The sequence below is a fragment of the Lissotriton helveticus genome, chromosome 12, assembly GCF_964261635.1.
Source record: "Lissotriton helveticus chromosome 12, aLisHel1.1, whole genome shotgun sequence".
Taxonomy (NCBI): domain Eukaryota; kingdom Metazoa; phylum Chordata; class Amphibia; order Caudata; family Salamandridae; genus Lissotriton; species Lissotriton helveticus.
Genome location: NC_136073.1, coordinates 231,597,310 through 231,623,743, shown reverse-complemented (window position 1 = coordinate 231,623,743; position 26,434 = coordinate 231,597,310). Strand labels below are relative to the sequence as shown.

Sequence of the window (26,434 nt, the reverse complement as noted above, 5' to 3'; positions counted from 1 at the left end):
TAAAAAATATATTATATATACTGCATAAATATTCGAAAATTGTTGAAGTTGTCCAGTTCAGTTGTGATCATTTTCATGTTGTACCCTCTTTGCCTAAATCTGTTCCTTGTATCTGCTTAGCATGATGTGATGTTTTAGGGTAGACTGCAATTTCTTTAGGGACGTGGTAATTCGACACAGGGGATACTCCCAAGGAGATGTCTAGGGTGAAACCTGGATGCATGTAGGAGTGACTTACCCGCTGTACTCTTTCTGTATAGTTGGGTCTCTAACTTGCCATCTGAGACAAATACCTCAAGTTGGAAAAGTGTATCTCATTACCTACACACACACACACACACATATATATATATATATATTTTTATCTGTACATACATATATACACACACACATATATATTTATATACATATTTTTTTGACACACCACCCAAAGGAATCGCTGCACACTCAGGAGTCTTATTAGATGCAGTTTATTCTGTGAACCACAAACAAAACCGACAGACGCGTTTTGGCCCTCAAGGCCTTTGCCAATGTTATTGACTCTTGTATCTTACATGCTTATAATCAATACACAACAAATTGGGCGGCTGACATATAATTATAACAAACAAAGGAAAAGTGTATATACACACACACACACATATATGTATGCATGTTTCCCTCACCACTGAACTTCATGCTCGGTGAACCTGGGCCTACTATACTAGAACTACTACTTCACCTTGTATTTTGGTTCTGGCTAAATCCCTTTGCTTGTAAATAATACACATTACGCCATATTTGCAGTTCCGACAGACCGACACGCAATTGATCGCCCTTGTGGCGGGAGGCGCGGGGTACTCGGCCATTCCAGGCTCTGCCTCTCGGGAGTAACGATCCTCTTCCATCCTCAACGAGGGTAATTAATTGCACATGACACGCGCCACATCCGCACACCATTGCCTTAAGCTGCTTGCTTCTGTATTTTCATGCTGTTGACGACTCTTGATTCTTTCCTGTAGGAATCCTAATGGGTTGTTGGACGTGTGAAAAAACAGAAGATAAAAAAAAGGAAATAAACACGCAGTTTCTTGAAATTTCTGCATAAATACCTTTGCACTGGGCCGCTCACAAGCCCCGTCATTCCTGGATTTCGAAAGCCCTCTTAATTCATCTGCTAGTGCGCTGACCCCAGCGCATTGATTTCCGGTTAATGGCGGAGGCCTATATAAGCGCAAACAATGGGGCGTTGATGTCATTATCGCGGACGGTGTCAGAGGAGACAGATGCTGGGCGCTAACTGGCAAATCTAATAACCCAAATTGGCTTTTAACACTAACAGTCTGCAAGGGATCCGTGGTGGGAATCTGAAGAGATTAATGCGTCCTTCTCTGGGGAAAAGTAAACAAACGCCCCTCAGAGAGTAGAAATGGCAATTGCTGTGTATATTGAGCTTGTATCTCTTTGGGAACGAGTGGTAAAAGCTGAATAGCGCTCAGAAGGAACAGGGGATGCTCAGGTACTCATCTTTAGATTGTGGTAGATACAAAGGTCAAGATTGTTTGAAGAGGTGAAGGAGTCCTGGTCCATTTGTGCGGTGACACGACTCAGAATCAACAGATCCACGGGTGCAGTCGCCACAAACACATTGTGTGATTTTGGACTCGTTCTTATGTTTTCAAATGCTTCAATCACATCATTTCTGTTTTCTGAGATGCCGAAATTTTCTGAACTAAAGTGTTTTGCTAGTTTTCATTTATTGTACCATGTTGTTTTTTTTCTCTTCCAGATCATGGCACTGGGCTCAAGACTGCCTTCCTCACCAGCATTTCCACCCTTTAGAAATTTAAAGAAAACTGTTGGTGTTGAAAGTATTAGAAATCTTCCTTCAAAGATGTTCCTTCTGGTAATCACTCTAGGCACGCTTTGGAAAATGGTTGTCTAGGCCGCAAAACATTGTTTTTGTTTAGTCTGTATCTTCTGGTCTCAGAGGACAGTCATCGCCATGGAGAACAGCAGTAAGTTTGACAGCCCCACCAACATCTCCCTGGCCAACAATGACTTGGTGCTGGGGGGGATCGAATACAAGACCATCTCGGTGTTTCTGGTTCTGGTCATCTGTGGGGTTGGCATAATTGGCAATATGATGGTGGTGCTGGTGGTGTTCATCACGCGGGACATGCGAACTCCCACCAACTGCTACCTGGTCAGCTTGGCCGTGGCAGACCTCATGGTGCTGGTAGCTGCCGGGTTGCCCAACGTCTCTGACAGTCTAGCCGGGACATGGATTTACGGACACGCCGGCTGCCTGCTCATCACCTACTTTCAGTATTTGGGCATCAACGTCTCCTCCTGTTCAATAACAGCATTCACAGTGGAAAGGTATGTCTTTTCTTCCAAATACTTCCATCTATACACTTTCTGCTTTAGGGCCTTTACTTTCCACCAACTGCTCAGTTGTCCTCCAGATAGGTTTGTGGTTGGCTAATAACCGCATATACCTAATATACGACATGGCTGGTTAGCAGCCCTTGCTTGCCCATATGTAAGTTACTATCGAACGAGAAAGAGTACCATGCAATGACTGGTGACAACGCATTGGATTGTGAACGCTGCTCGAGACTACCTTAAAAGCTGATTAAGACAGTTCCATTTTTGAGTGTTCTGTACAAGTACCTTTTACCACCATCTCTATGACTGCTTAAGTGTTGTACTTTGGACTAGGCAGTCATTTTGTAATGCTTAATTATGCAATCCATTGAAATGTCCTGCTGTTTGTTGGCTAATGGAGAAAACACACACTGCTCCTGATTGCAGCCTTTTTAATGATGCATTATAATTATGGCTCAGTTTTCACGGACATGCACATACATGTGGACAAAACAACACTGCTGTCTCTTTGAACAAACAGGCTAAATAGATTCGAGATCATGTGTCTATTAAGGTAGATAATATGGGTCCTGATTACGAGCTGGTGGATGTGTTACTCCGTCGCAACACGTGACACCTTATTACAAATACGTTATATCCTATGGCACTTGTAATATGGCATACAGGATATCCATCACTTTTGTGATGGAGTAACCCATCTGCCAAACTCTGAATCAGGCCTCTCCTTTAATAACTTCATTACATTCTGATGACTGCATGGTTATTGGAATAATAACATCTTTATGAGTGCATAATTACTGGAACAATAACATTGTGAGGGTGTAAGATCATTGTCACAATAACACTTTATGAGTGCATAACTACAGGCACAATAGCAGTCTGATGGATGCATAATCATTGGAGCATTAACAACTTGATTTGATGGGTGCATGAATATTTTTTCATTAACAATCTGTTGATCACATGATAATTGGTAAAACAGCTTTCATAGTTTTATTTGCCCAGTACAATATTATGGTCAATTGTGCATGTAGTGGCCTGTAAACTAAGCAGATGACAGTGTGCTGGTTTTAGAACACTTTGGGGTCGATTCCGATCCGGTAAAATCCCCGTCCGTATGATTCGTATCCGGAGCCGTTTCCGTACGACTCGTACGGACGCCGTACGACCGGACGATTCCCATCCCGATCATCCGACCCGGTCGCGATTCGTACGGTACACGTCGATTCGTACGGAAAAGCGCACGATCACCTAAACACCGTACGGCACGTACCCCGCATGATCTCAGGGGTACGTGCCGTACCCCTGTGATCATGCGGGGTACGTGCCGTACACCCAGCGTACATGGGGTACGTGCCGTACACCCACCGTACATGGGGTACGGTGCGTACCCCATGTACGCTGGGTGTACGTCACGTACCCCGCATGATCACAGGGGTACGGCGCGTACCCCTGCGATCATGCGGGGTACGTGCCGTACCCGGGGGGGGGGCGTTCCGTACCTGTTTCGGCGCGAACTCTGCGTTTACGACTGTTTTCGGCTCCCGTAGGAAAAGGGTCGTACGGTGCGTACCCGACACGAATCGTACTTGCTGGGTCGTAAAAACCAGCCGCGAACAGTAGTGATGTCGTGTACAGCGGGTTCCGAGTGAGACTCGTACGAAGATTTGAGTCGTACAGAGTCCTGTACGACTCGTACGGAGTTCGGCTCCTGGTACGGATCGTACTTCGTCGTACGTACGGGACGTTTACGGGTACGATTCGTACGGGGAAAAAACGCTCCGTACGACGATTCGGAGCGCATTTTACCGGATCGGAATCGACCCCTTTGTGTCAATTGGAGCAAATACCAATTTACTTCCAGAGACAAGAATCTGCCAAAGGACCAGATTGGCATTAACTATTCTAAGACATAGAGGTTCCAAAGCCCGCCATCATCAGGTTTGAACGCAGTACTCAGAGCTCAACAGCGAGAGGTCCGCCACTGAACATGTTAAAAAGTAATTGGTCTATGAAGAAGAATAAAGGAAGGTGAAATTATCTTATCAGCCTTATATAGTCAAGCGATCAGAATTCTCGAGTTGGAACAAGTAGGTAGGCATTTGGTACCTTGCCAGAACAGTTACCTGGACCCCTCAATAGTCTTGAATTAATTTTACTTTTTGCCTACAGTTTGGTAAAAGACATTTTTGCTTTTTCCATAAATGTATATCCACTTTTGAGGTTTTCAGCTGAAGGGTATTTTGCTGAATTACAGCAATTATACAACCAACAGCAGCATCAACCAGCTTGTCCAAGTTTAAGTGATGTTATCACATTGGACTCCCATTGGATGATTCTATCAGATAAGCGACTGCTTTTAAAGCATTTAGCAGAAGGTCGATTTAATCCGAGTCCCACTTGCATCATAGTCACTCTTCAATCATTCCATCACCTTAAGATCTAAAATACAAGCCCTGGTATCCAATTTCTACAATTGTGTAAATAATCAAGCAACAGCATGGGATTGGTTCTAAATGACAGGTAAGTGAGGGGAATCAGAAGGAAAATGGCAATTAGTTTTTGTCATAGTTGCTAGACATAGGAAAAAAAGATGACATCGCTAAGCAGGTGACAGGATTTAGGGCCAGTTGCATTAACATTGGGAAATTGCGATCCATACTGAATTACCATTTGGAAATCGCACTTCCTAATGTATGAAACTTTTAAATTAAAATTAGCGATTCCTAGTAGATCACAAATCGACCTAACTCATGAGCATTATTGAGGTAGGTAGCACTTTGCAACCCATTAGGGATAGCTATAACAGGGATGGGTGCCTACTGGGGTCAGAAGACCACCATGCCTGTGGTTGCTTTTAAATTAAGCAATCTTTTTAAAAAAAATGCAGATCGTTTTCCTTAAACGAAGCGAGAAGCAGTTCAAAAACAAAAATAAAATGTTTAAAATACATTTTTTGACATTCTCAGTCATAAGGGCAGCCCTTCCAATTTGCGAATGATTACCATCTCCTTTGAGGTGTTCATGTTTTGTAACTGTAATTCAGTCACAAAACATTAATACACACTGCTGTGAATCGGTATTTGGAGGGGTAGCCCTAAAGAGGCCCCTTCCAAATACCGATTTGGATGCCCAAACTATGATTCTGTTGAATCAGAGTTTGGCGTTTGCACATGGCAAAAAGAATTTTTGAGGTCGCAAACATCCTGATTCAGCAAATTGTGTCCGTGTAGATATATTTTGTTAGGAAGGTTCTTTGATTTCAGCCAGATTTGGATTGAGACTGTACGCATATATTTTTAAAGTCTTAATTCATCCAAGGGGCTTCTTTTTCATTTGCCACATTTTTATGTTTTTATATAGATTGTTTTGTCAAAGGTTGTGGTCATCCAGTGATACAGTTTCTTTGCAGAGTTTAGGGTTTCCAGTTGTATGTTTGTGGTAAGACACATTTTAAAGTTGTCCATATATAGTTGCATGTTTGTAGTTAGATGATTTTCAAACTTTTCCATATCTAGCTTGTAGGAGAGTAGGATCTGCTTACTATGGTTACCCCCACTTTTTGCTGGTGTTTCACTGTTTTTCGACTTTAGTCTGGCTGGGGCCCTGCTATACAGGACCCCAGCCTAGCTGCTTCCTCTCTAAATTGATTGCATGTACTTTAGGTACACTCCAGATTGGCTACTGGGTTACCCTTGTGAGTCCCGAGTATATGGTACCTTAGGTACTAAGGCCATAGGTACCCCAGAGGCCTACCAGGGGCTGAAGCATGTATTATGCCACCCCTGGGAAGCCTTCCAAAATGGCACCACAGGTCTGCTACTGCAGCCTGGGTACGGTGGTGCATGCACACCTCACTAAGATATAGGTTAACTATATCTACCTTTTTTCACTGACACATATAAACCTATAAGTCACTCCTATGGCAGGCCTTATCAATCCTGAAGGCAGAGTGCTTGGTTTTGTGTGAGAGGGTGCCCATGCATGAGCTGGACCCCTCTGCAGCTTTCGGAATCTATTATCTGAGGCTGTTCTGTGATGCAGCCAGACAATATACTCTTAAGTGCATTATAACCTTGCAGTAAATGCTAACTTTGGAATGGCTGCATGGAAACATGATGTGTTTGGTGTCAAACACTTTGGAATCCTACCCCACCACCAGTCCTGGCGGCGGGGGTAGAATTCCACCCTTCTAGAGGGAGAGACATGTACACACTGACCTAACCGGTAATAGTTTACAAGAGCCTGGTATCACAAAATGGATGCTGCAGCCACAGACACACGTCCGGCCTCCTGCGGCTGGACGAAACTCTGTCAGGGAGGCCTGGACAATAGGTTTCCTGTCACAGGGAGGTGTAGCCACCTCTCAGACAGGCTTTAGTGTATTCGGGCTGGGTGGGTGCATTCAGAGAATGCTTTTCAGACAGTGCTGGGGACACACTTGGTGTCCCCCTGCATGCCCCAGTTCAAACCGGATGCAGGGGCACTCAGCCCCTGCTCTGGCGCGAAACTGGACAAAGGGAATGGGTGTAACCACCCCTCTTCCCAGACCCTTCCATAGGTGGGTCCCCAGAGTATGTCCAACCCCCTTTCTTAGTATAAGTATGGGACCCCAGTCCTTAGGACTTCAGATTACACCTGGACGAAACTCTGCAACATATATCCTGGAACTTCGACATTCTACACGACTAGAAGATGCAAGAATCTCCCTTGGGGTCAAGGAGTGACTCCTCTGTTCAAACAGGCACCAAAGAAGTATCTTGCCGGTCTGCACTTCCAAGGCTCCCGCCGGATCCCGTCGGATTTCTGACTCAGGACATGGTCTTCCAGACTTCTCGATGGCCAACACGAGATCCCAGGAAAGCTGAGACCCTCAGCCCTCACGATTGACATGGAACCGGAACTCCTGGACACCGTGCACCAACTTCCAGAGCTTTCCCGAAGTTGTGCGTTGGGCTACTTGTAGTCCAAGCCCCAAGCACCATTTGCATCGAAGATTGTGGGCCTACACTCCACGAGTGTTCTGTGGGGCCTCTTCTGGCATTTCCGCTCGAGGCTCCTTCGCGATCCCTGGTCCGTCGACTGGTGGGTCCCCACGAAGTTAACTCTTTTGTTTCTTGGGCTTTCCTGATTGCTCCAGACATGCCCTGACTCCCCACCGAGTGGTGAGTCCCTCAGACCTTGCTGGTCTGCACCAAAGCCAATCGTTGCTTTCTGCGTGGGTTGCTGTTGCCAAGGCTTGTTGGGTCCAATCCGGATACTGTCACCGCAGCATTCAACTTCCTTTGTCGGACAGCTCGAATACAGCTCCTGGTCATCATCGACGCCTCCTGGTCCTCGTGGCTGAAGAGTCAAGCTTCACCTTCTTCACCTGAAATCACCCGACATCGGTGGGCTTCCTGGTCACTGGCAAGTGACCCAGACTCTGCCCCTCTGCTTTCAGGTTCTTCAGCTCTCCGATCCACCCTTGATCCACCTGGACACTTTTGACTTGGTCGCCAGCAGCACTTTGCAGCAGATCGCCATTGAAATCGACAACGAAACCCGACACCAATAGACACCTATGCACCGGCTTCCCTGGGTGAGTAATTCAAGTACTCCGGTGTTCCCGTGGGTATTGACTCTAGAACTGCCTAGTTCTAAATAACCCTGGGCGTAGTGGGCGTAGTGGGGCTTCGCAAAGCTACGCGAAGTGGGCAAAAAACGACGCCCACCCACGCACTTCGCGTAGCCCCACTACGCGCCACCCGCCTCCCTCCCGCCCTCCCTAAATGCTTAAATAACATTACAAATGAATTATAAAACCACTTACCTTGTCCGCCGCGTCCCCGGGGCTCCCTCTCGTCATCGCGCCGCCGGCACGCGCGTCTTGGATACTAATGCGCATGCGCGGCCGCCCGCGCATGCGCATTTCTCGCGAGAAATGCGCATGCGCGGGCGGCCGCGCATGCGCATTAGTATCTAAGACGGCGGCGGCGTGATGACGAGAGGGAGCCCCGGGGACGCGGCGGACAAGGTAAGTGGTTTTATAATTCATTTATAATGTTATTTAAGCATTTAGAGAGGGCGGGAGGGAGGCGGGTGGCGGGCAACTTTGCTACGCCCACGAAGTGGGCGTAGTGTTGCCTGCTTCGCCTACTTTGCAAATGGCGAAGTAGGCAACACTACGCCTACTTCGTTGGCGTAGCGAAGTTGCCCGCCCAGGGTTAGTTCTAAAGGGGTTTGCTCCAAGTACTCTTCTAAGTGTCCTTAATCTTTAAAATTCCAACCGCAACTTTCCCCATTGAAGTTAATGGTGTTTCGTGGCTGTGTTTAGACACTACACGCGTCCTCCGTGGGTTCCCTGTGTCACTACCTTGGGTGGTTTCTGGTGGCCCGAGCGGTTCTAAAGGTTCTAGGCCTTGTATCTGTGTCAGTCGTGCCTCTTATACCACTTTCTTAATATATGGTTTGGTATACCCCTAGGACTCAACGTATATTGTGCTAATTTACTGTGTGCTAAATGCGTTTACTGAATGTACATTTGCCTCTAGCCTCATAAAGAAACTAGAGGGATGTGTTTAGAATAAATACATATATTTTATATATATACCTGGTGTGGTTCTCCTTTCATTTGGTCATTCATGAGATTATAGACTGGTAAAACAAGCTGCTTTACATTCCTTCAAGACTTAGCCTGAAGGTTGCTCTCCACAGCTACCACTAGGATAGCTTTCTATATAGGTTGTCTTTAAAGCTACCATCAATGAGGGTCGTTTGGACTGGTGCAAGGTGCCCACTAGAATAGTGGACAGCATATGCTAGGACAACTTCTCACATAGCTTATTTCAGCGTTTGTAGTGTGCTGCTGGATGAGACGAGGTAGTTGAGAGTGTAGAAGGAATCTTTAGTTAGAATGCGAAGCAGTAATGATCGGTCCAGCTGAGTGGAGTGTTTCCCAGGTTTATTATAATATCTGAGTTGCAGAATATTTAGTGTAATGTATGGCCTGCTATTGTGTGACAATTTGGATTAGATTGTGGGTGGTCAAACCCAACAGGAATATGTTTGGTTGAAGCATTTTGAGGTTTGCTAAACCAGATATTTAAGCCACCATGGATGCATAGATTGGAGTGGGTGATGGATAGGTATGATATTGCATCCAAGAAAGCATCAATGACAGCTCCATTAGTGGATGAAGGACTGTATAGCAGGAGAAGTTGTAGGTGAATGTAGTACTATGATTGCATTTTATAAGGAGAGCTTTGTAGTCTTGTATTATAATATCACAATTCATGTGGCTGTTATGGTTTCCCTGAAAATAGTTTCAATTTTTCATCTTTCTTACCCTGTAATTTCAGAGTAAAGCATTGATATCCCGGTGAGATTGCTCCCTGAAGTCCTAGGGATATATCCTTTACTAGCCATGCTTCTGTTACAAATAATAGTCTGGATTTTAGTCAGTCAGTAGGTCAGGTAGCTGATTGATGCTGCATTGATCAGTATACAATTTAGTTGTTGTAAGGCGTGTTTAATAGGCAGAGTCAGTTGGAGTCAGGCTAGTTTCTGATTTCCTTTCAAGTCATGATCAATATGTTGTGACTGGTTGGTGGGTGTCTTTCTTCCTGTGAATTAGAGGGTAAAGAATCTGATTAGGTGGATGAGATGTGTATGCATCAGCTGGTTGTTGCTTAATAGTTAGTTATCTGGGCTGGCACTGCCCTGCTCAAAGAGGCTTACTAAGGATTTAGTGGGATCATTCTGTGGGCATGAGTAGGAGTCTTTGTGTATCTGTAAAGAAGGTGTTAGTGGCCAATTGCTGTTTGGTGATGTATTGAGGTAACATTGGGATCTGTTGTGTTGTAGGTAAGGACATGTATATCCTGGAGCAGCATTAGCGTTAGTGTTTATTTTACATTTATTGAAGGTGGATGCTGTGTGGATCTTGGGTAGAGGAGGAGTGTGATTGTATAACGTTTTATTTCTAAATTCAGTTATTGAAGATAAACGAGAGCATGTGGCTTTATAAAAAGATGTGGTGTGCTGTCAATTGGTGTGTTTTATAAAGAGTGCAATTGTGACTTAATGCTGGTATGTTGATGTTTAGGGGAAGGATAAGAAGGGACTTTGGTCAGAGAAATGTGAGTGTGTTGCTTAGTGAAATTTCTGCCGGAAACTGTATTGGTGAGAACTGTTGCTGAAGGAGTAGCAATAGGTTGATTTTGTTGATTCAGAGTTGGATGCATTGACTGAAAAGACTTTGAAATGGCTGTCTTGTAGGGAGTGAGTTTTTGCTTGTAGTGTTTTTTTCTGAAATCCTTAATGATTGAAAGGGAAGAGAGAACTGTTGATGAAGTGAGGGATGTTGACAATTTATGAAGGCTACGATAGGGTGAATGGTTGTTTGGGGAGATAAGTATAAAGTAAGAAAGGATGGGGGTATGTATAGCGAGCTTGCTGTTATTACATAGGTGAGTGGAGTGAGAGAGGAAATGGGTCAATGGTGACAATTTAAGAGTAGTATTAGAGTGCAGAGGTTGGTGTGGACTTGATAGGAATAGATGGCAGATGTATTTAGTGGAAGCTAGAGTATGGTAGGGTTGAGGAAAGGGAGGAGGGAAAGAACAGAGGTAAGCAGCGGTTAACTATGGTGAAGTAGGATTTTTTAGATTATTAGAAATAGTTATAGACTGGGTGAAAGGTTGTAGTGTTAGGTTAAGTTGGAAGGCCTGATAGGCAAAGGCATGGGTAGATAGATTTATGAGCAGGGTGGTGAGATGTTGAGTGATGAACTAAGAAAGAATGTGGGTGTGATTCTGTAAGGGGAGAGGTGGGGTGTATTGTGAGTGTGGTTGCATGCTTGTTTTAGGTAAATACCAGGGAGTAGAGAATGATCTTGGATGGTTGGAGAGAGAGACAATGTGTCAGGCCTAACATGCAGCACCCTTAACCTGTTGACTGGGCAGGGCAACCTGAAGGTTGTTCTTAAACAGGAGGGGAATCCCTAGTGGCCAGGTGACCTTGATCCACCAGAGCTAGTGACTGTATTTGAAATGGTGTCTAAGTAGCTGATAGGCAATAGTTGTGACTAGTGGCAATAAGACCACCCGGTAACTAAGTGTTATTGAGTTTACTTATATGTTAGCAAGGCCAATGTCTAAGTTCACAATAAACCCTTCATGAAAAGTCTATTTTTATTGAAATGCAGGATTGGCCACACCCATGCTTTCCCATTTAAGTGACCAGAAATCCTCTTTAACGTAGTAGATTTGAGAGCCAGGCCCGTACCATCTGCAATGAGCCACAAACGGTATGATGAGTGAGCGTAACACTATCAGCTTGGTTCCATGTCACAGCTGTTCCTTTGTATTTGCAGATACATCGCTATCTGCCACCCGATGAGAGCCCAGACAGTCTGCACGGTATCCCGGGCCAAGCGGATCATTGCCATCGTCTGGGTCTTCACCTCCATCTACTGCACGCTCTGGTTCTTCCTGGTGGACATCAATGTCAACAAAAACCAGCATGTCGAGTGTGGCTACAAGGTTTCCCGCAACCTCTATCTCCCCATCTACCTGGTGGACTTTGCTGTCTTCTACGTCACCCCATTGTTTGTGGCCACGATCCTCTATGGTCTCATTGGTCGGATTCTGTTCCTGAGCTCAATGTCCCACAGCGCTGAAAACAACACGGAACGCTGGAAGGAAAAGAGTGCGAAACCGAAAAACTGCTCTGAGGTAGACGCTAATAAAGCCAACAGCCGCACTAAAAGCAAAGGGGCCCTCTCATCTAGGAAGCAGGTAAGAGATATTTAATTTGTCCTACCTACACAATGTTAGCATAATTTACAATGAGACTATTACTATTGCTATTATTATCATTATTATTATATTTTGTTTATATTATTATATTGTTGTTACTATTTTTGTTGTTATATTAATTGTTATTATTGTTGTTCCTGTTATAACTTAAGTGTTTTTTATAGTGCAGCCTGTGTCCCTTTACAACCGCTCAAGAGAGTCCGGGCAGTAGGACACAACAAAATTCAGAGTGGTGTAAGGGCACAATTAGCAAATATGACTAAATCATTGCTTAGCAGGATTCTTTCCTCGGTGTCTTTGCACATCTTTGTTGCTCCCAGGCAGTTCCGGATTACCAAATAGGCAAAGTAGGCACCGATCTATGGGTCCCACTACTTTTAGGGGCCCGTGACAATGGATCAAAACAATATTGATTTGATCTTGAAAGTAAATTACTATCAAGCTTTCTTAAATATTGTTTCCAAAAGATAGAAAAAATAAATCAACTCAAAGAAACAAAAACTTTACATTAACCGCATGCGCGCTAGCGGTTTTCACGCTGTGCGCTACGTTTAAAAAAAACTCGCGGTTCATGACGAGCTCAGCTCGTCATGAGCGTACGAGAGGCGTAACTCATGACGAGCTGAGCTCGTCATGAGCGTCGAAGGGGTTAAAGACTCTATAGAGCAAATACTTTATTAATGTAATGTACCTTTAACAACTTAAAGTACATAAACCAGAGACATCAAATTCACATAACATTTTGTCTCTTAAAAGATCATCTTCAGGCAGCTGTCAGTTTGTAAAGAAAATCCAGTGCAATGGGAGATAATTTGCGAAAGGGGTTCCGAAATGTCGACTACCTAGGGGCCTCCACAGGGTTTAATCTGGCACAGCTCCCTGGTGAGCATTGGTAACTGATTTCCTCTATGCCTTTCATTTACTGGAAAGAAAACAAGTTCCTTCTCTGACAGTTATTGCAGGTTTCCTAAGAATCCCAGATTCATGTGCAATAAATTGATCCAGTCCAGGTTTTTTCTTTGCATTCTCTTACTTCCAATTGCCTGGTTTTAAAATATGGACAAGTACCAACATTGTAGGCTCACTCATAGATCTTGGAAGCTTGAGAGCTCTGTCGTTTTCCTCCCCGCTGTACAGCCTGACTGCATCCTAAATTGGTTTGCATAAAATATGAGGCATGAAGCACAAACACATCTTTGCATGACTGGTCAAATTCCAGTGTGGCCTCAAAAGCTCAAGGAAAGAAAAAGAAGGAAGTAAAAATTTAATTTATTTTAAACTGGATTGATAAAGCTCAGACGCTTGGCTTTTATATGGCGCATGCTACAGAAAGCACAACATTGAAGCACACAATGATAAAGGTCACACATACAGTCAGAGCAACACACCTACGAAAACACCTGCTCACACAAGCACCACCAGACCCTTTACCATCTCACTGTGTTTTTGTGCCATGTGAGCGGTTACATTTTTGTATCTACCTTTTTTGCATGTGCAAAGTGTGCTATTCTACCCCACCTATTTTGGAACATTTTAATTGAGCAGGCTGGTTGTAGGTGATGCATGAATGACTGCATGAATGAATATATACTGAGGTAGTTCAGTGTTTACAAATGTCCACTGAATGCACGTGCTGTCAGCCTGTGTCTACAAGTCTCCACTCACCCATGTTGGATGGACAGGGTCGATGTAAGCAAGGCACCCTCATTATTGTTCAGTCTGGCTATAAACAGCATTAGCTCTCGTAGAGAGAGACATTTGGGAGACATTTTAACAGGGCCCTATGAAGGGACAGCAGGCCAAAAACATTTATGAATTAGTGCATTTCCTTTGTGGTTGAGAGCATTGCATTCTTTCATTAGAGGCTGGGAGCATCAACTTCGATGAATGCAGCATAGCGTTCTATGCCACGCCTACTTATTATTATTTTTTAAAACTTTTCTATTGCGTGAACTCGACCCAAAGGTATCAGAGCACTTTACACGAGCACCAGTTGCGTTACAGACGGGCACATTAATTTTGGAGGCACGGGGAGATTAAGTGATTTGCCCAGAATAACAAGATATTTCAGCGTCCCTGCCGAGACTCGTACCAGGTTCCCCAGCTTCGAGGTCGACCCTCTACCCCGGGCCAATCATTATAGGGCATGTAGCGCCTAGGCCCATTGGCTCTGACAGCTCTTGTTTCTATGTGTGTCAATGTATATGAGTCCTTGTGTATCTATCTGCCCTGAGTTACACTGATGACTACATAGATTGCATTGGCGTCTTTGCAGTCTTTCAGCAACAATTGCACCAACTAACCAGTGCAAATGGTTTTTGCACTGTAGAGCGATACAAAAGGACACTTTTTTCAGGCAATGCAAATGTTGGTGCACAACTGTATAGGCACATCTATGTAATATAATCTTTCTACTACTCTTTTCAATGCACTACCCTATTTCTCACCCTATACCTCTATCAATATATCCTCTAACTCCTCTCTCTCATTCCTCCCAAACCCCATACAGCTACTATGATTCCCGAAATAACCCTTTCTAGGCTCCTCTCTACTCTACCCCTCCTTGTAGCATCTCATACCGCTTTTACTATTCTGATCCCCAAAACCAAGCCTTTTTAAACCCTTCCCTCTGATTCTTCCCCCTCCACATCCCTTTTACTAATCCCAAGCCTCCTCCTACTGCTATGACCTCCAAAACAAACAACAACAATTGTCTAAATCCTTCCCTTTTCTATCCCTCCACTATCCTTTTCAATCCAAATAACAGACTAACATGTCCACCTCTCAAATTAATTTCATATTTCACTACACTAATTCACCACTAATCCGGTATGGGTTCCGGAGTAGCATGCTACTCTCCAAAAAGCACTTCAACACCCCATCAAGGGTAGCAAATGCTATATAAATGCAAATCTTTTCCCTTCTTCTATCCCTACGCTATCCTTCTCAATCCAAATAACTAACATATCCACCACTCAAATTACTTTCATATTTCACTATACTTATTCAGCACTATTTCTTTATGGTTTCCGGAGTAGCGTGCTACTTGCCGAAAAAGCGTTTCAACACCCCATCAGGGGTAGCAGGCACTATCTGAAGGCAAACCTTTTTCCCTCGTATATCTGTCCACTATCCTTCTGAACCCAAATAACTGACAAACATATCCACCACTCAAATTACTTTCATATTTCGCTATACTAATTCACCACTAATCCTTTATGGGTTCCGGAGCAGCGTGCTACTCGCCGGAAAAGTGCTTCAACATCTCGACAGGGGTAGTAAGTGCCATATAAATGCAATTACAATACAATAATGAATCTGGCGCACAGAGTCACTGGCAGCCCACCGCCTTCAAGAATGCCGTAGACTTGGGAGACTAATTAAAGAGCAGTTTTTTCTTGTCTCACCCATGAGCGACCAGCAGCAGCTGAACTAAGGTGGCATTTAATTGCAGCGACTGTGGTAAAAGAGATGAGTCAAAATTAAAAAAAAGGAGCCTGTTTCTCGGATACATTGGAATGATGAATTAAAAGGGAGGCAGAACGTGATCAAGTGATGAATATATTATAGGGGCGGTGCTGTTCATTTTAAAGAATATTCCATTCTAGTCATCACTAATTCTCACATGGCCTAGATTCGAACAAGGCCTCTTGCTTTGCACTTTCCTACTCTGTTTTTTGTCTCCGATTTTAAAATTGAGTTAGGATTATTTTCACCACCACCTCTGTTAAGAAGATGTTCTATGCATTTAGTACCTTCGGTATCTTTTTTAGGTCTCAGCTACAAACAGCTTTAGCTATCCGATGGCCAGACCTAAAGATTCAAGTACATTGCATATACTTAAAGTGGGCTTTGGGTCAGCCCTTTGCCCATGATTGGATAGCTTTGTTGTCTATCTCACACCTCCACTTCTGATTCAAAGCTTCCCCTCTGTTCTTGGGTTTGTCGTGCCCAGGGGCATTTCTGACCCATATTGTTATGTTCTGATGAGTTGCATCCTTCTACTTCATACCTATGGAGATTATTTTGTATTTTATATCAAGCACCTAATGGGCTTGCAGGTGTTTCCTTTATCTTTCTCTTTGTTTTGATCCCTCCTTGGCCATTGTCTGGGAGTGCTCCCTTTGGTTCCTTCCTGTTCCCAATGCTCAGATCCCCATTCTACACCCCATGATATATATTTTTTTCATTTGGTCTCTCCTTTATTACCATGGACACTCTTATCGCTACCACTACAAGTATATATATATATATATATATATATATATATATATATATATATATATATATATATATATATATATATATATATATATATGTGTGTATGTGTGTGTGTGTGTGTGTGTGTATATATATATATATTTGTGTGTGTATGTATATGTATGTATATGTATATATATATATGCATGAATATATGCCCGTGACCAAGGCGAGTTGTCGCTGAAACGCGTTGGGGGTTAGTTCCATGAACTGTGTTCCATGCTGGAATAAAGAATTTATACCCATGAACTTTACTGGATGGTATAATTGAATGGTGAATATACTCTGGATTTCGAGTGCATTTTCACGCTTGTGAGCGTGTGGTGAAACGCTGTATATGTATGTATATATATATATATGTATGTAATCTATATATATAAAAAACAAAGTATGTCTGTTCGTCCTTTATGCATTACTACACCGTTCATCCGATCGGCATGAAACTTTGGGAAGTTGTTTAGTACACTCCAGCGAAGGTTTCTAGCAACAACAAAAAAAATTGTTAAATATCGGCCCCCCAGGGCCCTCATAATCTTTCCAATACTGAACGTTTACAGTTTCCGGTGCGACTCCCTTTTGCAATGACCATCAACAAAGCACAAGGACAATCGCTGCAAGTGTGTGGACTAGATTTGGAGAATCCGTGCTTCTCACTTGGACAACTGTATGTGGCCAGCTCACGCGTCAGAAAACCTTCTGATTTATTCGTGTACGCACCAGACGGAAAAACAAAAAATAACGTGTATCCACAAGCACTCGAATAAATAAACAGAATTAAAACAACACTTTAAAATGTTTTCCATATTAAAATGAATATGTTTCAATAAAAATGACACAATGTAAATTGAATGTTATCATAACAAGTTTCCTTAAATTTCCTTTCTTCTGAGATCGCAGCAACGCGCGACGGGTAAGCAAGTATATAATATTATATATATATATGTGTATGTGTTTATATATATATATATATATTTATATAAATATATATATATATATATATATATATATATATATATATAAATATTCGCTCCAAAAACACGTCCTGATAAGGATGATGCTCGGACACCCAGATTGACTTGCAAATAAAGTTTTATTCAGGCAAGTAGAAAACGACGCGTTTCGCCATTACGGCTTGCTCACGCTCACGTAATGGCGAAACGCGTCGTTTTCTACTTGCCTGAATAAAACTTTATTTGCAAGTCAATCTGGGTGTCCGAGCATCATCCTTATCAGGACGTGTTTTTGGAGCGAGTTTATTGGGATACCGGTTACCCTTCTCGGACCGCCCACGACAGCCGATGATCTCTTGACCGGTAAAAGTGGAGAGCATATATCTAAATATATATATTTATTTATTTATTTTATTTATTTAAGGAGTTTTATATAGCGCTAGCCAGACCCTGGGGTATCGGAGCGCTTTACAACAGATTATAAAAGCAGGAATCATACAATAGGCAAAAAATGTACATGTCGGATTCGGAAGTCCCAGCAGCAGTGCAACAATAGGGTATGGGAGTCCTGGGGAGCCTTGCTGAGTGCACGTGGTCTTGGGCGTAGCCCTAATCCATAAGGGGAGGCCGGATAGGCGTTTTGGGTGGAACGTCTTAGAGGCAAAAGTCATGAAGATGTGGAGTGCAGGCTTGATCGGTAAAGTGTTGAATATCGATGCGGGAATGCCCGCTTGAGGAAGAGGTCTTTTAAGATTTTTTTAAATTTAACAGAGGACGGGATAGTCCTATTATTCGCTGGGATGGAGTTCCAGATTTTTGGTGTGCTTCCAGTGAAGGATCGTGTAGCAGTTTTATTTTTCGCGTGTTTTCATAGGGATGAGTAGTAGGGAGTTGGATCTCCTATATATATATACATATATATTCGATACACTTAGGGCCTCATTAGGAGGACGGGCGGACTTTGTCCGCCCGCCACCCTATCGGTATTATGGACCGCCCGCCATAAGGGGGGGTCCCATTGGGGGAATTAGGATGTGCCCGCCACAGTGGCGGGCACATCCTTCATTTTTAGCACTGTGGCGGGCGGTGCACTCTGCACCGCCCGCCACAATGCTAAAAATGCATTTTCGCATTTGCATATGTACTTTTGCTTTTGCTTACGCTTTGTACATGCAAATGAAGCGGGGTACCATACGTACCGCCCTGTGCACCCCCACCTCGGCCTTCACCAGGGGGGCCTGCCTTTCCGTGGCGGCATCGCCACCGCGGAAAGGCACCGCCACCATATGAACCCTTTTCCGCCCCGGCCGCAAGGCGACCGGGGTGGAAAAGTGGCAGGCGGTGTTTGCCTCCGCTGCGGTCCCCGCCGCCATTGTAATGTGGCGGGGGGAAAAGAGTGGCAGGCGGGCATTTCTGTCAGGCGGATCGCCACCGCCACCATGGCGGTGGCGATCCGCCCGACATGGTAATGACCCCCTTAGTGTCTTGAGTCGGCAAATTAAAAACAAGAGGAGGGAGTATAATCTTTCATGCCTATGTGCCAAAGAGTTTCTTATTTGTAATGTGCCCTAAGTGGGTGAGGGAAATTCTTCAGCACTGGTGGTGTAATCTGAAGATAGTGTTTGTTAAAGTGAAAAAATGCTGTTTAAAAGCTGAAATGCATTGCGCTTTTCGGGCCAAAAGCAAATAAATGCCAAAGATAACAAGGTGATGGATGGAATGCTTGAACTAATCTCAGTCACTGGCAATCATTTGGGACGGCTTCCCAATCCATCAGTTTTTATCCATCATACAGCCCCAGTTTGTACCAAGCTATATGCAAATCAGCCTTGACAGTGTTCCTCATCGGAACAGTCCAACCTGAACTGCCAGGCCAGCTGGAACACAGGCAACACAGGACCGGTTTCACCCTTTTGATTGGCTCCTCAGCCAGGGATATCTTTGTTCCAGTGGTCCAGGGAGCCCACAACAGGGCATACCCTGCGCACTTAAGGGTGTCAAATGCAAAAACAACAAGGTGATGGAAGGAATGCTTGAATTAACCTCAGCCACTGGCAATTGTTTGGGGCCGCATCCCAATCCATCATTTTTCGCCCCCATGCCACCTCGGTTTGGGCCCACTCATATGAAAATCAGTCTTGACCCTGTTCCTCATGAGAACAGTCCAGCCCGAACTGCCAGGCCAGCTCCTCCCTGAATCAGAACACAAGCAACCCAGGACCAGTTTTGCCCTTGCTATGGACTCTTCAGCCAGGTATATCTTGACTCCAGTGGCACAGTGAGCCTGGGACCCATATCTGGGAACAACCGGCACACTTAGGGCCCTGAGCTATTGCTAGTGGCTGAGATTAATTCAAGCATTCCATCCATCACCTTGTTGTTTTTGCAAACATAAATAAAAGCATTTTCACTTTTGGAAGAGTGACAGAGCCTTTCTTGCAAGGAGCGGAGAGGAGCAAAGGGCTTTTTTCTTGCTACTAACGTTGTCACCATTTGATAAATCTCCAGAAAACTTTGCATACCTATTCTTTTTTCTACATTGGTTTATAATGCAAAGTTTTGTAGTGATTAATTAAGACTAAATTAAACATATCTCGGCCCGTTTATTATGCAGTGTTCTCATAAATTATACAATTTCACAAGCCTTGAGAGTGGATATGAATGGTATGATTCAATGTGCTATAAGTGATGGAATATGTAAGTGTGTAAGCAATGCATGGGGCAGGCGCGAGTTATATTTAATTTGTTCTGGCTAGCGAGTTGCACTCTGCACAGTGGTGCACAAGTTATAGTACGTTTTGGGAGGGGGCGAATGCTAACTTTCAGTTATACCAATAATTTTTGTCTTTCTAGTGTTAATAAGGTACACAGTCATAATATCGATTCCAAAATATAGAATGGACATAATATCGAAGTAAAAATATAGAATGGACAAAATATCGAATGGACACAATATAGTGGTTAAAAATATCGAATTTAAGGTAAGTAATATCGATTTTCAAAATATAGAAGTCAAAATATCGAAGTATACAATATAGGCATCACATATATCGATTTTTTAATAGTATCAATTTTTTTAAAGTGTTTTGTATGTTAGAATATGTGTGAATTTTTGTAATGTATGTTTAATGTATTTTAAGTAATGAATTTTATGTTATTTAATTTTTGCGTAATTTAATTCTGTAGCGGGTTGTGGGTTTATAGGGGAATAGGGTGGGAAGTAATTTAATTATATTAAATTAAATATTTATTTTTAGCAATTATCATTAATTCTTAATAAAATTTTGCTTTTTAGTTCTGTAGCGGGTTGTGGGTTTATTGGGGAATAGGGTGGGAAGTAATTTAATTGTAATTAATTAAATATTTTTATTTATTTATTGGTATTCATTTTGAATTTATTGTTATTTTTTAATTGGTAATTAATTTTTATTAATTGCCAATTAATTTGTATTAATTGATTATTTGTTAAATATGTTAATTTTCAAAATTTATTTTCTGTAGCGGGTTGTGGGTTTATAGGGGAATAGGGTGGGAAGTAATTTAATTGTAATTAAGTAAATCATTGTTTTCATTTATTGGTATTGATTTTAAATTTATTGTTAATTATTTTTTAATTGGTAATTAATTTCTATTAATTGGCAATTAATTTTTAATAATTGGTAATTATTTTGTATAATTTAAATATTTGATCATTATGATAATTGTATTAATGTATTTTCTGTAGTGGGATGTGGGTTTATAGGGGAATAGGGTGGGAAGTAATGTAATTGTAATTAATTACATATTAAAAATACTTTTGTGTATTGATAATTAATTTACTGTTAATTTTTTATTGGTATTAATTTGTATTATTAATTAGTTTTTGTTATTGAAAATTAATTAGTTGTTAAATAATTATGAATAGCTTATTAATTTTTAATAACTAATATGTAGTTGTATTTCTAATTAATTATTACATAATATTGAATTGGTTAGTAATTTCAATTAATGTTTTATTGGTATTGATATTTAATTTATTTTAAATAATATATTAAATCATTACTTTCCCTACTGTTAAACTCACTGGAGTGGGAATAGTAATTTGCACCCTCCCGCTATCCAACACTTTCCCTACGGTTGCACTCTCTGGAGTGGGAATAGTATTTTTTACCCCTACGCTATCCAACGCTTTCCCTACTGTTGCACTCTCTGGAGTGGGAATAGTAATTTTTACCCCTACGCTATCCAAAGCTTTCCCTACTGTTGCACTATCTGAAGTGGGAATAGTAATTTTCACACTCCCGCTATCCAACGCTTTCCCTACTGTTGCACTCTCTGGAGTGGGAATAGTATTTTTTACCCCTACGCTATCCAACGCTTTCCCTACTGTTGCACTCTCTGGAGTGGGAATAGTAATTTTTACCCTTACGCTATCCAACGCTTTCCCTACTGTTGCACTCACTGGAGTGGGAAAAGTATTTTTTACCCTCCCGTTATCCAACGCTTTCCCTACTGTTGCACTCTCTGGAGTGGGAACAGTAATTTTTACCCTTACGCTATCCAACGCTTTCCCTACTGTTGCACTCACTGGAGTGGGAATAGTATTTTTTACCCCTACGCTATCCAACGCTTTCCCTACTGTTGCACTCTCTGGAGTGGGAATAGTAATTTTTACCCCTACGCTACCCAACGCTTTCCCTACTGTTGCACTCTCTGGAGTGGGAATAGTATTTTTCTACCCCTACGCTATCCAACGCTTTCCCTACTGTTGCACTCACTGGAGTGGGAATAGTATTTTTTACCCCTACGCGATCCAACGCTTTCCCTACTGTTGCACTCACTGGAGTGGTAATATTAAATGTTACCCTCCTGCTATCCTACGGTAAAATATTGTACATTTTTTATTAATAACTTAAATTAATTATATCTTAATTTTAAGGTTATTTGAGTATTTTTAAGTATGTTTTAGTTAATTATATTTATTATTTCATTAATTTTAAATTACTTTTAAGACATTTAAAAAAATTCGATATTTTGACTGACTATATTTTTTACAGACTATATTTTGGATTCGATATTTTTGTACTTACCTGTTTGTAGATAGGAATTCGATATTTTGGCCTTCTATATTTTGGTGACTATATTTTGGTAAGTCTATATTTTGTCATTCTATATTATGTCAGTGATCCGTTAATAATACAAATAATACATGTAGTTTTCCTAAACAGAACTAATTTTAAATCTTTGTAATGTGTGTGTATATCTATATCTATATCTATATCTATATCTATATATAGCTATATATACATACTAGCAGCCCGTCCCGACGTTGTCCGGGTATGAATTGCTGCTGGCCAGTTGTATATTGTTTTGTAGGATTTCGTTTAGATAGCATTTCTTATCTGTGACAGGCCTGTGAAACGCTCCGATTCACGGTGCACTGCTGATGCACTTAAGAGTGCGCGTTCAGTAGTGTGTGAACTCGAGTTTCCCTTCTTTATTTTTCCTTGCAATATTTTTTAGCGCAAACTCGACAACATGGCATGAGCACAATTTACATTACAGAAGAACACATTCATTTGTGGTAGGCACGGGGAGACAAAGCGATTTGCCTGGAATCACAGGATGTTGAGCTGATGGCGAGATTCGAACGTAGCTCCCCAGCTCTAAAGTTCGCAATTCTAGAACTTGTGGCGGGAGGTGTGTCTAAAAGTGTATGTCGGTGCTGGCCATCAATGAGAGAGACCTGTGCATTTTTCAAATGGGTGGTTAAAAAATATGAGTATGTTGCTAGAGATGTGGGCTGCCGTGCCACCAATGTACTTACCGGGGGAGGATAAACACCCATTATTCCACAACTTTCTTTCCGCATACCATCACTCCGCATACTTTCATTACGAAAGTACCATGACTCCGCAATGCCATTATAACGCATGGCATTACATTTTATTTGCTTTTACCACACATACATTTACAACGAAATTTGTTGTAAATGCATGAGTGGTAAAAGCATGTTTTTTAAAAAATGTTTGGATAAGGTAAGTATGGGTACAGGGGTATATGTTTTGGGGTACTGAGGTATATGTTTTGGGTTGTTTGGGTATTTTAAGGGTTCAGATATAGTTTTGGGTTATGGGGTACAGGGGTAGTTTTAGGGTTTAGGGATAGGTTTGGGTTTTGGGGTATAGGGGTATTTTTAGGGTTCAGGGGTAGGTTTGGGTTTTGGGGTACAGGGGTGTTTTTAGGGTTCAGGGCTAAGTTTGGGTTTTGAGGTACAGGGGTATTTTTAGGGTTCAGGGCTAGGTTTGGGTTTTGGGGTATAGGGGTATTTTTAGGGTTCAGGGGTAGGTTTGGGTTTTGGGGTACAGGGGTATTTTAGGGTTCAGGAGTAGGTGTGGTTTTTGGGGTACAGGGTTATTTTTAGGGTTCAGGGCTAGGTTTGGGTTTTGGGGTACAGGGGTATTTTTAGGGTTATGGGGTAGGTTTGGGTTTTGGGGTACATGGGTATTTTAAGGGTTCAGGGCTAGGTTTGGGTTTTGGGGTACAGGACTATTTTAAGGTTCAGGGGTGGTTTTGGGGTACCGTGGCATTTTTAGGGTTCAGGGCTAGGTTTGGGTTTTGGGGTACAGGGGTATTTTTAGGGTTCAGGGCTAGGTTTGGGTTTTGGGGTACAGGGTCCTTTTTTTAGGGTTCAGGGGTAGGTTTGGGTTTTGAGGTACAGGGGTATTTATAGGGTTCAGGGCTAGGTTTGGATTATGGGGTGCAGGGGTATTTAAAGGGAGCAGGGTGGGATTAGCACCCGATATGAGACATGGCATGAAGGGCGGAAGGTACCACACGCCCCCAGCGTTTGTCACGCCCCTAGCACACGCCCTCAGCACAACGCAGACACGCCCACAAGGGACTACTTTGCTGGCACGTTTTTTTTACCTTTTAAATGTATATGGTGGGCGTCTGCATAGTGATGGAGAGCGGTAATTTCTTCTGGTAGTTTCTCAATGCAAAACCCTCATGCTACCTCTAATTTACCGCTCAAAAGGTGTTGGGCCCTTCACACCATGTATTACCTTCAGGAGACTTTAAATAAAGATGAACAGTCAAAAATGCAATTTATTATTGTAAGCCAAAAAAGAGAGTTGTTAAGTATTTTAAAGGGTTTTATTTTCTAGCCAAAAAGTTAATTTTTCTCTGACCCTTTATTCATTAGTAAAATATCAATCAGGTTACAGAATTTGGAAAACAGGAAAAATATCAATAATACAGAACACAATACAGTCTGCATATAAGCATTACATGTAGTTATGAAAATGTGGCGCAAAATTTCAGTCACAATTCTTAAAGAGTTTCTAAGAAAAATAGTCTTGCAAAGCTAATCAATAATTAAATAGTTGGCAAAAAATCTCCCATTAAGAGAAATAAATGCATAAGACAAAGAAATCTTTTAGACCTAATTAATTAGTCAAAACATGAACTTAAAGTTTAGCATCTATCCTGATCCACTGCACTCTCTGTCTGTCTGTGTCTAAAGAGGAAAGCAGCCCCTCCTTCACCAGACCTCAAAGGAATGCGGCATGAAGTGCCAAGATATGACGTGGAAGCAAGAAACCTCCCCCTGAATCTCCTCGGACGCAAACCTCCCCTTCAGCAATCTCCCGAGACGTTTCTCGTACCTAACCCATAGAAGCCAGCTGAGCTGAGAAAAAAGGAAGAAGTGCCAGCTCCCATCCAGAGAGGACAGTATTTATACCATAATTATTGGCAGAGTACACAAAGATGTAACATTTTTTAGGAGAACCTTACGTGATTGGTCAGTCATAAAGGCATGAGGTCACACTTCCCTGACTCATTCTAAAAACCTGACTTCACTAGTCTTAACAAAAGAAGCATACATGAATAACTACATTTATAAACATTGCAACATTTACTAGGAAAAATGTTTCAATCTAATTCATCTTTCCTTCCTTCTCAGCGCAGTAGATGGACACTTTGAACTAACTGGTACATTGGCAGAATGACAAGAATTCAGGTTGTCCTTGACTTTTTGTCATGAGGAAAGCTGCCACAGTCTGCGCATGCTCCCTTCTCATTAAATTGCAAGCCATAGCCTTGATGGATTCACAGGCAGCCATGTTTTGTGTAGGCCCCAAAAATAAAACAAACACAAAGATAATATTAATTTCATGTAAATCAGTCCATTATGTATCCCAAGTGCATTATTAATTCACACACATTATAAAAAGAGGTGTTATTAACTGAAAATGTTTATCAAAATATGCAACAAGTCAAAGTCTATTAAGACAGGAATAATTAATGTAGATTATATGGGATGGGCTGGGAAGAGAGAAACACATTCTATTAATCTTCAAAGCTAAAAAGGCCACGTTTCTCTAGACTGTAAAAAAATACACATGTAAATTCAGCAAAAGCATTTTCAGGCCTCACTTTCATGTTTTTCATGTGCCATGTTTTTAACCTGCACCAAAATGTGCGTTGCAATTTAAATGCAGCCTGTCTGAAGCACAAAAAAATAAACAATGCATGACTGCAGATGAAATCTGCTCCATCAAATCCACCCTTCTGATAATTCAAATCATAATAAAATGATTTATAATTCATCACACATATTTCATTTCACTAGTGACAGTAATTTATTTATTTTTTTTTGGTATTTTTTTTTAAATTGCAAAAGCTGAGCATATAACAATGTTACTTCTATTTCTAAGGCAAACACAAGTCTGGTCTGTAATCAGATCATATATAGCCACGCTCAATTGTTTTAGTGCAGAGTTCTGTAAGTAGCTTCTTGGAACAGTCTTCTTTAAAATAAGTAACTAAAATAATAAAAAAGGATTCAACAGGACAGTTTCAGCATTTCTTTGCTCAGTTGTCATCAGCTTGTCATTAGTATGGCTCATACTTTCCATGCAAATTGGACTACTTAGGTGCTGTGAAACTCTGACAGAGCACCATCAATCCTTTGCACTTTTTTCAACCAAGGCCTTTCACTCTTATTTTCACTTTAATCAGATTCAGATGTTTCACCACAGCATCTCTCAGATCAAAGCCGTTGCACCA

General features: G+C 41.9%; 1 protein-coding gene across 1 annotated transcript in view; it reads left to right on the top strand.

Annotated features, from left to right (window-relative positions):
* The first annotated feature begins 1,843 nt into the window (after positions 1–1,843).
* LOC144797687 (thyrotropin-releasing hormone receptor-like) overlaps positions 1,844–26,434 on the top strand; it is a 66,208-nt gene continuing 41,617 nt past the window's right edge. Inside the window, exons 1-2 of the mRNA XM_078668410.1 lie at positions 1,844–2,361; positions 11,726–12,149. Of these exons, the coding sequence (XP_078524536.1) occupies positions 1,985–2,361; positions 11,726–12,149 (801 nt within the window). The 5' untranslated portion in view covers positions 1,844–1,984. The remainder of the gene's footprint in view (positions 2,362–11,725; positions 12,150–26,434) is intronic.